At 35.8% G+C, this 15799-nt stretch overlaps 1 protein-coding gene across 6 annotated transcripts in view; it reads right to left on the reverse strand.

The window, feature by feature from the left end:
• Positions 1-15799, reverse strand: part of PAN3 (poly(A) specific ribonuclease subunit PAN3) — a 79015-nt gene that overhangs the window by 49952 nt on the left and 13264 nt on the right. For all 6 annotated transcript variants that reach the window (XR_013773324.1, XM_079298356.1, XM_079298357.1 and 3 more), the window contains exons 3-5: positions 6768-6834; positions 4695-4765; positions 2543-2605 (exon numbers count right to left, since the gene is read on the reverse strand). Coding sequence is in view for 5 of the 6 variants with exons in the window: in XM_079298356.1 (XP_079154482.1) it covers positions 2543-2605; positions 4695-4765; positions 6768-6834 (201 nt within the window). In the remaining variant the exon portion in view is untranslated. The remainder of the gene's footprint in view (positions 1-2542; positions 2606-4694; positions 4766-6767; positions 6835-15799) is intronic.

Genomic DNA, 15799 nt, shown 5'->3' on the forward strand with positions numbered 1-15799 from the left:
CAAAAGGATGAGGCAACAAAATGTAAAAGTGTTACATATCTTTAAAGGGAAATGCTTTTATAATTTGACTTATGTATCATAGTGATCACTATTCCACACACAAAAATAAAAGTGAGTAATATATTCTCTCATGACACTTAGAAGTAAAAAATAGTTATTACTGTTTACAGCAAGACCACACAACCAAGGAACAATTCCAATAATTAACTATTCCAAGGAAAAACAAAGATTACCTTATATGATATCCTTGTAACACATTTTAGACCATGGTACTACTTATAAACATTTATTAGTTTTCTCATAAAGCATAGTGTTTCTGTATTGCTGCAACAACTTTTTTTATCATCAACTACAATGTTTTGTTATTGTAGTACGGATGTATAAATCTCAGAAGGAAAAATTAAGGTTTTAAATACAAATTTAGCCTAAGTACATTATAGTGTCTATACAGCCATAATTCTGTCTCTTAGAACACAGTGGCATGATGCTTGATCACTACCCCTCAACTTATCAGAACATGATTGTTGCTTCTGAGATTGTATGCAGGAGGCTCTGAAAGGTGAAAACTGTCTCGACATATTTTCATTAAAACTAAATTCAGCAAGACCAAGCATGGCACATAAGGCTTTTCAAGAAACACCACTGACTAGATGATAATCAGGCATCAGAGGTGTCAGGACACAGCTGGAAACAGGAAGCTGGAGAGAAATACAGCTTCCCAACAGGTAACAAAACTAGACTGGAGGCAGGACACTCAAAAATAAAATAGCAACCATTTAAGTCTTAAGAATTTAATATATACAGGACCTGAAGTTATCTTTATTGCTTTCTTTTAACTTGAGAGGTCAAACTCTTATCATACTCATTAAAAGTTTGCATTTATGCAGACTAGTTTTAAAGGTAGTATTTGCTTCAAATAATTTTCTACGCACATTTATTTCTGCTGATCAGAGTAAATTAATTAAGTCTGCTGTCCAGTCTTACTTGCTGTAAATCTCCACAGATGGCACTGAACAGCTGCACCCTGTTCTGGGTGAACTTCAATTCAGATAATCTCTCTTATACTTTCCTTTCTAATCTAGAGTTTTTGTCCTTGCCTTTACTCACTTAAAATTAGTGGAAGGTATTCTAGAAAAACATGTCTTCCAAATAAATAAAAAGCAGCATTAAAATTGTGTTTAAAGTTGCTCAATACAGCAATTAGTTCACCCCTTGCAGCCTATGAAGTTATTCTCACCTTAATGGACCTCCTCTAGGTGTGACTGAACAATTTAAAAAATGAAATGGAAATAAGTCAGTGTTAGAAACCTTTTGTAAGAGTTCAGTTTTCATGAGGATTGAAGGTATGAAAAAACAAATTAAAATGTAAAAATAAATGTTTTTCACTATCCTGTAAGGCTGACCAGTGACAAGTACAGGAACCTTTTAGCCTGGATTGGTAGCAACAGTCTCAGAACAAATTTAAACAGAAGTTCATACTGTATTTTCATCTTAGTACATTAAACTGTCATGTCCTTGACAGCAGATTCTGATCAGTTATGTCACACAAATTTTTATTAACTGTTTACTAGAAGCACCAAAATGAAAGCAAGAACTTTTCCAGACAGATCATTTCAGATTTAGAAAAGAGCACTTTTCTAGATATTGGCTAAAGTCAATTAAGGAAAAACACCCAGTAAGTTCAAGTTCAGAATGCCACCCTACTTTTAACAAGCATAACATGTATTTGAAGAAAAAAATGAAATAAGCATGACATCATTATTCTTGGGAAAAGGTGTTAGTCTATTACTAACTCTAGTTTTTGTTCCATGCTTCACAAATCCTATTTGCATTGTAGATTAATACTTACCTAAAAATCTCTTATAGGAAATTCACTTTAAGGTTGCTTGTCTTACTGCATGTGGAGTTACAACAACCAGACAGTAAATCCAGAAGGTTTTACAGTTGACAGAACCTCCACCAAGGCTCCATCTACAGAAATACTTAGCTCCTTTGATTTCATTTTAAGTATCCTATAAAAATGTCTTTAAACAGTAATCTTAGCTTTCCTGAAATCTAAAATTGAAATGCAGTTTAATAATTTCTAAACAGAGATAATTACCTTGAGAATGTTCATAAAAATTCAAGGACTATGTTTACTTTTTAAACAGAAAGTAGAATGGCTCTAAACATCAAATAATCAAAAGCAAATTAAACAGCTCAGTCATACTAACTAGTTTCAAAAATACAGTCTAATTAAAAAGCAAAGCTATTCAGAATTACAATCATCATCTTCTGCTTACTATTTTATTCAGCTCAAATATTTCTCCATATGGCTTGCCCATTGTTAAAGGGCTGCCAGCATAACATGATCAGCAATATTCAGATAATAATAAACTTGCTTAACAGAACTACATAGTACATGCTTCTACAGAAGCTATTCAGTTTTACACAACACAAACATGCAGTTTTTACTTAGCTCCAAATAACTTAATACTTCAAAATATAAGTAACTAGAATTGTGATATTTTTAAAGGAAAGCAATTGTTATTTGTTCACTTACCAAGACTGTATTGTATCTGTCCTCCAAGTCAGTGATAAACGAAGGAAATGCTGGTTTTGCCAGCTAGTTCAGAACAAACAAAACTTTAGACATGGGTTCTTAGCAAGATAATGGAGAGTTTTTTTAAAGTAGATATTGTAAACACCTACATTGAACTAGTCACCAAGGCTCCCTTCATACAGCAAGTCACCAAGCACTGGCCTAATAAACCCCATTGTTCAAGCTCTAAATAAACCCCAGTTTAGAAGGGAATCACATAAGTTCTTAAATACCTAGCTCTCAAGCATTTAGTGCTTTTAAGGAAATAACTTCAGACAATTTGGATATGTAATAAAAATACTATAAGTATTTAAAAACTACATCATAACTACTTGCAATATATTGACTGGCAGCAAAAGTCAGACAACTTATTAATTTCTCATACCTATAACCATCAATTTTTGTCCACTTAAAGCAATCACCAATATCTGGTCATTTCCAAAGTATTTTTCTCAGACAGAGCTAAATGTTTCTTTATATAACTCATCTCCCTGTGCTGACTATAGAGGGAGCCTGGATGCCTAGATTTACACAGATCAAACAGTATTTTATGAAACAGTATTTTATGAAAACTTCCCCATTACTAGTATTTAACAACCTTTAATACAAGCATGCATTACAAAATAGCAGTCATAATAAATAAAAGGTAAAATATAAAAATAAAAAATAAATTATTAATATGCAAAGAAATATACAAACCTCTTTCAGTTAATGCCAGTTATAGCTGAAATGCTGACTAGAAAAAAATCCAAATTAATCAATTCCACAGATAAAACTTACTCCTAACACTATTCTAGCAGCCAGCGCCTTAATTTGCTTCTTTTTCTTGAGGAAAATATGGACCAGGTCAGAAAACACTCTGAATTACTATTTGAGCTTTGAGGTATTTGTGCTTTACAAGCAAACATTAATTGGTTTGTTTTCACTTATCCTGCTTAACTTCAAAGAAATTTTAAGAGGCAGTGGTCGTTTTTGCAATACTTCTGTTTGATAGCTCATTCTCTTTGGTGCATGTGGTTCATATACAAGCACAATCTTGCAGCCAGGTACATACATACATATGTGCATATATTGGCTCTCAAAGCCTGTGTTAAGACAATTAGTTTTCATTTTCACCAGCCTTGGTAAGTGGATAAGCAACACATTCATAGTTCCTTACATCCAACTTTCAGTGCATTGTACTGGCATTAAGGAAAAGAGCAATGCAGCTATTCCATGGAGTTTGGATACATCATAACATTAGAAAATTAGTGTTCTACAGCAGCATTTATATTTAAAAAAACAGTGTGATGGACCAACTATTGCAATTATCTTTAAGCTCAATCTTCACCTGCAGGAATAATACCAAACATGCTGATGTAGCTTGCTTCCATCATTTACTACAGGAAAGCTCAGGATAATGTGGCTAATAAGCAGTAGAACATGAAAGTCACCAGTGAAAGTAAAACTTAATAACTGGTTGGGATAAGGTAATGTCTGGTTTGGTAAGTGACAGTTCACAAAAATGAGAAGGAACTCTTGCATAATCAAACTTTTGTCTCTTATTCCAGCCACTGAGTGTATAACTGGAAAACACCATAACTTGCACAGCTGCAGGTCAAAGGTGTTTGAAGATGCTGTCTAGCCCTCAGCAAAAGAAAGATTTCTCAATACAAATTAGAGGGATGGAAAATACCCAAACCCTTGCTTCCCAACGATAACAGCGGCTTTTAACCTAAATGCATTTCGAACTGTTATAATTATCATCACACAACATAAAAAAATGGGAGAATGATTCTTAATGTACTCTGAGCTTGCTGCCTTAAAGGCTTGCAGGTCACATGCCCTTTAGTAGAAAAAAAAAATTTGTTTTCAAATTCAGTGGGCTACGTACTAAGTTTCATATTCTATAAACTTCAGTTTACAAGTGTCTGGAGTATTTCTTAATAGCAGCAGCAGTCTGATCTGATGCAGCAAAACTGAAGCAGTATGATCTTATTTATATCAGCAGCAGCACATTCAAATAAATCTAGTAACATTAGAATTATCCTTATTTCATGTAGCATTTCAAGTTATTCCAGATCTTCTTCACTGTCAACTCAAATATGCTACTTATGATTTAGCTGTTGCCTACCTTCCTCCTTTGAGACACGCTGAGGGCAGCAAAGTCATTAAACAAGGATGAATTTGGTGAAGTTAGTGGATCTATAAAACCAATGTAAAACCAATGTGTTATATATATACACACACACTACTAAAAGAAGTTTTATTTTTTTTAACTTATTTCTGTACAGAAAAAAATCCTTTTGACAAAGCTAGGCTTCGCAATCACACTGCTAAAATCACCAGCCCTTATACTATGCAACTGCTTAATTGAAATGGTGTTCATTAACAGAATTCAAGTTTAATTGCTGTTGACACTATTTAAAGGCTACCTAACATTTCACAGCCTTATCTGATCAGAAAAGCTGCTGTAAGTGCTCCTTATATTTGCATGTCATTTTTAACCCTGTAGATGATACATTACAGTGTTTCCAATTCACCAGAAGATCCTCTGAAAGGCTTGACCAGCATTGGAACAGCTTGCCCATGGGAAGTGCAGGAGTCACCATCCCTAGGGGCAATGTGTAAATGTAGTACTGAGGGAAAGCTTTAGCAGTGCATTTGATAACAGTTGGACTATCTTAAAAAGTTTTTTCTTCTATAAAAGGTTCTATGATTTTATGATCTCCAGCTTACTGAAACTAGCAATCTTCTGTGTAACAGGTCTTACAAATAATGATGTAGATTTTGCTTCTCCTGTCACTGCTCTGCATATCAAGTTTAAATTAGAACCAAGGATAGCACAAGTCCACATTGCATTAATAACTTTTTATTGCTTTTTTTTTGGTTCCTATTCATATTTTCCACAGCTGATGTATCAAAACCTGTGTAACATTCACAGATGCAATATAAAACTCTGAACTACACTGCTAAAACTGTCAAATTAGCAGATGACTGCTAGTTGTAAACATTGGTGTTTTGATGAAACACTTCCTTCAACATTAAATTCATAACAATTTATCTTATATTTGTTCAACAATAAATATTCCCTAAAAGGGCTATTCTACAAGTGAAGCACTGCTTGGCAGGGCGAAGGAGAGAGAGGGGGAAGGATCTGAGACACAACATTTAAAATGGTTTCTCTCCTTGACATGCATCACCATTACTATTTGGCCTGTCACAGTCAAACTCTGACTGCATTTAAAACTGGAGACCTGCACTACCTTGAATAGCTAATTGTTCAGTGGGACAAAAGAAGCAGAGCTGATCTCAAAGCCTACTGGAAATAAACCAGGAAGAAAAAACAAGAAAGCACATGTAAATTTTGACTTTCAAGCAAGTTCATTTTATAGTAGTTACTACCATTCTTAAAAAATTATAATCCTGGTAAGTAGACTAGCTTCAGGGTCAGACATGCAAATAGAGTTCTAGAGCATAATTTACACAGCAATTTTCAATGCAGAAATTTTAAATGTATGTCCTTGCCATAAGGGAGCAGTACCCTCTTCTTTAAAGAACTTAATTTAACAGCTACAGCTGAAATAATCCACAGTGATTCTGAAGAGCACATCACAAAGCTCAACACACTCTACAATAATTTAGTGAGTAAGTAGGCTTTCACTATCATGTCATTTTCTTCAGCTGAAAACCATGTATATAAAACATCTTCCAATAGCAAGGAAAAAATTATAAAAGAGGCCAAGTACTGCTTGCACGACAAAACTGAATAGCTATTAAAAATCACTAGTCATGTGACATCTCACAAAATCCACACAGCCTAAATTTAACAGAAAACACCTGTACACTCATCCCACAAAATAACTTACCCAAGAAGCATAATAAAAAGGGATACTACAAGTGAAGCAACACAAATGCTATCAGTGAAGCAGCAAAATGCTTAAGCTATCAGTGCTTTACAGTGGACATCCAAACTAACATTTGACTTGAAGTGACAAGACTGATAATGACTTTTTAAAATTTTTCCACCACAGCAAAGAAAAGGCTAAAAATTTATGAGTTTATTAGACTAATATCAAAAAACAAAGTTCTGCTGTATTGAAAAATCAGGGAGCTAGCTAACATTCCCTTAAGGCTCAGTTTTGTGAAAGCGAATCTCTCAAATTTGCACACACAGTTTCATATGTATTACTTTAAACACACTTACCATGGCCTGCATACTGCTTGGCACTGTCATTTAGAAGGCTAGGGGAGCTGCTGCTATTTGTCATCCTCTGTAAAAATAAGAGATGAAAGTGTACATGTAAAATAAAGCCTTTACAGATTAAGTTAGGCCACTGAGGACGATCTTTAGGAACTTCTGAGGACAACCATGAAACTTTTGTTCATTCCTCATTTAGTAAATACACTAAGCAAACAGACTTAATTGACCAAAATGTTTAGTAAAATAAAGCATTTTGCACAACAGAAATGCAAACAAAAAACTACTGTACATTAAAATTAAACACTATCTTCATTAACTTCTTCTAAATTAGGAGAGTATACAAAACATGGTTCTCTTCCTGTATTGTGAAAACAGTAGATAAAACAATTACTTATCTCCTTAAAACAGTCTTTTACACTGCAGTCCTGAAACAACTCCTCCCTTTAATATATTATCACCACAACATGAAACTTCTCCAATGAAAAACGCATAAATTAAGAATTTAATAGATAATTTTCAAAAATAAAAGAACCTTTTGAGACCTTGCAGCAAAACATCCAATTCTTCCAAGTCAGCAGAACATCTGAAACCCTTTTAACACTCCTCCTAGGCTCCACCTTTTTCTCCTGCACTCCTCTACAAATATCAGCTAGCAATAAACTGGACTAAAGTGAAATGGTGCTGCTCTAAGAGCAACACTTCTTTGATAGACAAGTTTTAAAGTGTCTCTTCTTACTCCTGCTTATTATTTTCCTTCACCAGTTTCCCAACAGGAAGAAAAAGTGTGAGAAGAAAAGGAAGGCAAGGTCAGAAAGTGTTCTTCCTCACTGAGAGACAACCACTAATTTGTTAAAATACTCCCTGGCATGCTTTTGGCCCACATCAACCCAGTCTCCCAGCCAATTTCCAGGCAGTATGCAGCAGTGAAAAGGTTTGAGAACCCTTCAAATCAACAGTTTGCATGCAGACTCTGCTTTAGTGGGTGAGCACACACCAGCATAAATAGGCCATTTTGTGCCAGCTGGCCCTAAGCATCAAGGAAGGTTTCCAGGCATGTTTCATTTAGTAGTCTAGACACAGACTGACTCAGAACTGGTCACTGGAGTTGCTCTTTATGATTATTTTTCTCCACAGCCAGTCTCAATATTATTACATAGTCTTACTATGTTATACTTCAATGCCATTTCATCTAATTGGTGACCACAAAGATCAATATTCTGGAGTAATTTTGGTAAGAACAGAGGACAACCAGTAGAATCAGGAGTGCTATCCAATATGGTAGAACTGCAAATCTACTGCAATTCAAGTCTCTCAATACTTGCTGTTTTAAAAGCATCACAAACTTCACCAGGAGCTGCTGCTTTTAAAATTTCTATCTAAGAGAACAGATGATGTAAAGCAGCTTTTAAGTGGAATGCTTACAGCATGTAAATAGCATAAACCTTCAGCTTTTCCAAGACTTCAAGCAAGCTGCTTGCTACAGGCTCTTTCCTTATTTTGATGTCACCCGTCTCCTGCTCCTAAATATACTGACCTGACACAATATAAATAATCACTAGCTGCTTAAGTGATAAACAATTCTATACACAAAAGGCTTGGGTCTAGTGAAACAAAGCTGACTTATTTTTACAAAACAAGGCACCACTTTGAGAGACCCATACTAAATTGATAAGCTTTGCCCAAATTCAAGGACATTCATCCTATTGCTCACAATCATCAAAAATAAGAAAAAAATACATCAAGATAATTTCTAAATTACAGTAGCTCAAGTAATCATATGCCATATTCCCTTCCTAAGCAATGGGAAGAAGTTGAGTAGTTTGTTACAGATATCTAAGAAGCATCCCTGTTATGCTTTTTTTTTTTTGGCATTTGAGACATCCACACCAATCTTCATAAAACAAAGAGGTTTAAAGAACAAATTTCTAAAAGGTAACCTTTCAGATTTGCACAAGATTTGTGCAGGTGTAGATAAAAATAATATTAATATCCACTTACAATACCATATTTAATAATAATTGTAATGCATGGACAATGATTTGTTGAAACAGGAATAAACACAATATTGAGAACTATGTTGGTATCAAAGCTGGTTAAGCATATAGGTTAAACATGGAACAAAGCACTTTCATTCCATCAAGAGTCACCATCCTCAAGTACATGAGTTAAACATTCAACCAACAGAACTTTCAATGTCAAGAGGAGCCTGAGATGATGAAAACCAGTGCTGACATGATCACTGAGAACATACAGTGCACACAAGGCAGACTGTGACAGAGCATATTGTTCTGGATTCTGAAAGCACAGTGCAACCCACATCTGTGAGCATCAATTGAGCTTTTACAAAGTCATGTTCCATTCAAGGTGCAAACATCTCACACACACCAGAATTCCAAAAAAACAAAGCCTGGGCAGCTCTTGCCATATCAACTACTTGTAACTTGCACCTTGAATAGTTAGAAACATCCACCACATCCATGAATTTTTCACTTTGCTCACTTTTATTACACAAACACAAGATTCTTACCTTAAGATTATTTACAGAAGACCTGCATGTAATCAGTAAAGGCTTTTTGAACTGTTTCAATATTAAAGATTTCTACCACACCCAAATGCATTTAGTCTTAATGAAGGCTACTCCTATATTTGATTTTTCACCTAAAAGGTCTTAAAGTAAAAAAACCCAAAATTTAAAAAAAATTAAAAGAACATACAAGTGCTGATTGTTATTTGTGTTTTCCAGAAGGCAGCTTTGACTTTAAATAACACTTCTCAACATCTTCTAATGATGTCAAACTGTTTTTCATACAAATGCAATTTCAGGAAGATTGTAAGCACCTCAAGCCCAAGGGATAAAAGCACCAGAAAGGCAAAAGCAACCATTAGCAGGGAAGAAAATTAAATACTAAGCCTGACAGGGAAGGTAAGCACACACACGAGAGCTTCAGACTGTTTTACTACATCAGGGCATTAATCATATGGGAATTAATATAAAAAGACAACTTTGTGATAACAAAGTAAAACACCCAGTTCTACAAACTTCTTTTCTCAGCCAGCTTATTTATTGGTTGCTATGATTTGCCAAGGTTCTTTACACAGTACTCAAAATTCAATTAGGATGGCTGGCATACATCTGCCCCTCTCCCTTTAAAGGAATCTAAAAGTTGTTTCTGTTTATCTTCTCCTCACAGGAGGGATGCTCCAGTACCCACATCCTCTTTGTGACCCTTCACTGGAGGGGTCTCTTCAGTACATCCCTGTCTCTAATGCAGTGAGAAGCCCAGCACCTCAGGTGTGACTTCACCACTGCTGGACAGAAGGGAAGGATTACTACCCCTGACCTTTCAGCAATGTTTTACCTCAGGCAGTCCACATCCTCTGCAGTGCACTAAGAAGAGAAATGTTATAACAAACATTCCCACCTTCTAAAATGAACACACCACCTTGCCTCCACCCTTCAGTATTCAGTCACAAACCCCAAAATTATAGCTGCACTTAAGGCAAGTTTGCTTTACCTTCATCTTCCTCAAGTGTATATTACAAAGTCCTCATCAAGAAAAAGCACAAATAAAACTTTGATGCAGACAATTAGATCTAGTTTTACATAGCTTATAAGATTTATCTTGAAGTGACTGTTTTTCTTTTTTTTCTCCACCATTTTCTTTCTCCAGAATATGTAAGAGATTATATTTATTCCTTTTTTCTCTATATTCCCTGCCCTAAACCTGAGAGAGTAAGGATTTTCCTCATGGCCAATTCATGGTGCTAAGCATACCACCTCAAAATATTCTGCAGTATGTCACAATTTAGTCTCTTCATTTTACTACTGTTTTACTGGGACTATATTTCAGAATATTTCTTCATAATTTTTAGAATAATGTTGACTGGAGTACAAACAGTCATTCTGCAAGAGATTAAGATTGATTTGTTTGGCTGTGACATTCAGTTGTCAGATTCTGTGACCTACACAGGGTGGTACCTTTTGCTTTTCTTTTTAAACAATCCAAAAGCTGTCTTTGACAGCACATGTGGCACCATCTATAGAATGACCCACTCAACTGCTGAAACTAAAGCAATTGGATTTCTTCAGAAAGTATTATGAAAACAACTACATAATTTTATATTTAAAACAGCACATCTGTAGCCCCACTCGGTTCCCAACAGTTAAAAAGTGAAGACAAGCTTCTGTGCTATAGGGAGAGTTTTATTACTCAACTGTTGGCAGATGCAGCAATGGCAACAAAAGTCTTTGTGTTTATTCAGCTGCAAGGCTTTGAAGTGAGCATGGTTGCTACTTCTCAGGCTATTCAAGAATGCTTAGTACACCAACATTTGCATGGTGAAAGTAAGCAAAACTGTTTCTTCCCATTGCTTGGCCTTGCCAATTTTAATGCTGAAGACAGTTACTGCCTTATTATTTCAATCAGGGTGATGTACTGAGAAAATAAGATTCTTCCTTTCTACACAACTTGCAATCCAATGGAATCCATGTAGTTATAAATCTCATCCCATCAAAATAAGGAAATCCAGATCTGTCACACAACATGGATGAAGGCACCTTCTACTGTTTTATGTTCTTACAACCAAGCTGCTCAATTCTAATACAACATTAAATGTTTCAATATAAAGATACTTCTCTGCCTCATCCTGCTACAATACCTTTTGAACAGCCCAACATAATATCATTAAAGCCTCTTTCCACACCATCTGCATCTTGGTTAAGCCACAAGTTTGTCAAAGGGCACCACTAATGCCAGAGGAACAGTGACACCAGCCAACCAAGAGGCACACACAGAGCAACTGAGCAAACAGCCAAGCATTAGAGGCATCCCAGCCAGCCAGCTCCTGTCTCTCCAATGGGAAAGCCAAAAGCAGTGAGCTGCTTTTCAAACCACACCTCTGACTGTCTCTTGGCAGCTGCTGCTACACCAAAAAGAAAAAAAACAGCTTCAAGGACAGCATGCAGCCTGTGGGCTATGTGCTACACTGGCCTGCTATGCAGTCAGTTAGTATTAATCAGAGAAGGGGAAAACAGAAAAACAGTGTTTTGATAAGACAGAAAACAAAACTCTTAACATAGTACATATACCGTATAGTATATACTATATTAATATAGTATATAGTGAAAGCATATGCAGATTGAGGGAAGAAGAGACACTTGAAAACAAACAATCTTACAGAAAAACACAAACCAATGAGGACAGAAGACTATTGTCAATAGGAAACTAAGTTAGTAACAACAGAAGATGATGATTGGGGGGGGGAACAACAATGGAAGGTTGGCCAATCGCAAATGGCTTTTAAGGACGAGGAATGGAATGATGAGGCAAAGAGAGGAAGAAAAAGGAGGAATTACAGCCATGGCCACTTCAAAAACCCTGACTCTTCTGAACTGTACCAAGTACTGTTACTCTGTTTTCCCTATTGCAAAGTGAGCATTGCCATTCACTGCATCTTCACTGCTAATCTAAGCCCAAAGATATGTTGAAGATCTCATAAAATATTCTTCTACAGATATAAATGAAATCCAAAAGTCAGAAATAGAAATTCTACAGAAATGTTGATGACTATTCATCTACATTATTTATGGTCAAAGCAGCACATCCACTCCCAATTCATAATGACATAATCAACTTTTCTCCATTTTGCTGCTTACTTCACATGGAGTGTTAGAGATCAGGCACTGCACACAAAAATCTGGTAATTGCAAACTTTGATATAGCTTTGCTTGATGCAGTCTGGGTCCATTATATATCCATTAGGATAACCCAGACATATACAACCATATACTCTTTTCAACAAACCTCTGTTTTATGTACTGCATGTGACAAGCACATTCTGGAGATTAGATTGGAATAGTCAAGACTCTTCAACTGAATACCTGATGATTATGTTGAGAGGTATGTAGTGAATAAAACTAGGACAGCAGAAGGATTATTTCACGTAACAAAAGTGAGCAATACCCTGAAGAGACCGACTTTAACTATCTTTGCTAGAGTGAGGCCAGTTAAGCAACTTGAACCAAGTATTTTACTGGTTGTTATTAATTCCATTCTCTACCTTCCAACTCTAAAGATTAGCTTCAAAAACTCAGGCCTCTTGTTTGCCAGCACTGTTGCACCATTGTTTGTTTAACTGCCATCCTTTTTCATCCCATGCATCTATAAAATGTAGGCTACTTTCTTGTTTCATACAGAAAACACTGCACAAATTTTGATGGAATAATTGTAACAGCACTCAAAAGAGCACTGCCAGCTAAGAGTTTTCACAAGGATGCAAACAGCATGCAGGAATAAAGCACAGAACCATATAATGAACGTTTAATCAACTATCAAAGAGATGCTCCATACACATGGATGTGCCACACATCTTGTATTCTGATTAAGTCCCACTGAAAAAATTACACCACATTATGAGAAATACAACTCTAGATGCAACCTCAAGGCTGCACTGGGCAACCTAAACTTACCATTTCCTAACATTTTGCTGCATCTTACCCCTGTTTTTCTATCAGTGTGTTTATTTGCATGTTTGTGCAATTTCCCAGTTTTAAAAAACAAGCTGAAGAACTTGCTTCATATTGCATCACTGATGCATCTATTTTTGAACTACACAGATTCACCAGAGATGACAAAATAACTCAGATGGAACTGATGTTTCCATCTGCAAAAGCAAAACTGAGAGTTAATGAAATATTTTAGAGAAGATATCTGATGTTTCATTGATGGCAGTACACTAAATTTTTTCAATCTTTAGATTGAATTGAGAACCTGGTGAGAAATAGGAACATGGATTTGTTCTCTCCATCCTGTTCTCCACCTAGAACCCCTAATGGTTCTCTCCACATTTACATTATGAAAACTTGTTTTCAGTTTGTGTATTGGGTTCATACCATTCCAGTCCCCATTCTGTGAGTGTCCCACCATGGTCTCCTCTCTGCTTCAGTCTCTTTGCTCAATCTTTCCTGGTTTCTTCTTTACTTATCTTCAGCCCAGCTTCTCTAAGCCCCCAGTGTAAATTTCTTTTCCCTTGCCAACCCCTCTGCTTCAATTAACACAGACATGGCTCTCTTTCATTAAATATAGATCCACTTCCATGCTGCTTTGGTCTGAAGTGGAAGAAAGGGAAAGAGGGAGATGAAGCTGATCAGCACTCCTGCTCTGAGCCCAGGCAAGGCCTAGATTATGCCAGAGCTATAACTGCAAAACTGTACTCAAGACAGAGCATGCCAGTGCAAATTACATTCTTGCAAAATTACTTAACATATAGGAAGTCTGCAGACCTGGATTATATGGACCCACTGGAAAGTTTAATAAAATGACAAAATCTGTGCACATTTTCAGAGAAAGCAAGCAAGAGGTACATCCCTGATAGAATAACCAACCTATCAGATTCAAAGTCTCTAGGCCAAACCATAAAGGACTAGTATTATTTACAGTCAAACCCACTAAAACTTCTCCCTTGTCTTGTTCTCCAAAGGGCTGAATGACACAGAAAATCCCACTCCAAGTGGCTAAACTCTGTCAGTATGGACTTAATCTAGCAGCTGACAATCAAAACAGATAGCATTACCAACTGTACCTATGTAAACAAGAATTTAAATTACAGGAATAATTAAAGGAAAGAAATCAATACAGGAATGCTTTTCAAACTGCAGTTTGATGCCTTTAAGTACATTCTCAATACTAATAAAACCCTTCTTCTGAAGCAATTTTCCTTATCCTCCAATAGGCAACAGGCACATTGATTTCTTCTCAAAGAGAAACAATAATGCCTTGACTGTAATCTCGGGCATTAGTATTTAAAAAAGCTATCAGCATTCATGTTAGATGCATGCCTTATTGTCTGTCTTTCAGAAGAAAGAGTTATAATTAAAAACTGGTGTTTAGAAAGACACCAGTGTTTCTGTAGAACACAGTTTAAGGACACAAAGTATAATGACTTTGTGTTAAATTATAGGACCTCAGTTATACAAAAACTGTAATTGCCAGCTTCAATAGTACACTTTAGGATCAGAGGTTAAAATTTTTGTTTTTAAATCATGCATAACTGTCAAGAAAACATTTCCATACTTCTGCAATTCTGTCAAATAAGAAAAGTCTTCTTGAAAACATGCAGTAAAAAAAAACAAACAAACAATCAAACAAAAGAAAAAACCACATCTAATTATTTCCCACCTTTTGCTGAGTTATTTTTCAATCCATAATACAGCCACAATTGAGATCAAAGTAACCTCATAAGGAGAGTTTCCTCGATATAAAAGAAGAGAGTTGTTGTCAGGACTCAGTGTGAACTGTTTGACTTGGGCTCTCTCTCATTTACCCAAAGTTGCTTTGTTTAGTAGAGGACAGACCATCTTCTTTCAGGGACAGACTCTGCTTCCTTTGAAATGCATAACACTTTGGAGACAGTTATTATAGTCCTCCATGTGTTAATTCAGTAGAAACTCATTTAGGTTTTAAATACGACAGACTTCTGTTGCAAATTTTGCAGAATACTACCTACACAATATGTTCCACCTCATGGGAGTTCCTATGCCAACCTTTACACAACACTATAAATACAAGGAAACATTTTAGAAGATTTAAGTATTAATTCAACATACCACCACCAGAGTCTGAGTTGACAAATCCTGAAATTTTTGCCTAGTTATTTCAGGTTGGACAGTTCACATTTTCCTTCAGCAACTTTTGATCTTTGAAAAGTTTCAAAACTTGATTTTTATGTATTTGCTAAAGGGTATCAAAAGCTATGAGCCTAAAAAGAAATCTAGAAAGTCACATTCAGAAAAGAAACCTAATGCAGAGTTAATGGATGCAGCAAAGCTCAGCACAACAGCTCAGGTAAATGCAAATAAAACCAGATTAATTTTAAAGGAATGATACTGTTTCATTTCCATTTGCAAGATTAAAGTGAGTATATACTCGGTATATCATACAAGATAACACATTCCAGAAGGCTCCATTTGTCCTGCCTCCAGAGCAGTTTTCCCTTTTTGGTGTAACACCATCTGGAACTAATGAAACATTATACAA

The sequence above is a fragment of the Erithacus rubecula genome (assembly GCF_903797595.1).
Source record: "Erithacus rubecula genome assembly, chromosome: 1".
Classification (NCBI taxonomy): domain Eukaryota; kingdom Metazoa; phylum Chordata; class Aves; order Passeriformes; family Muscicapidae; genus Erithacus; species Erithacus rubecula.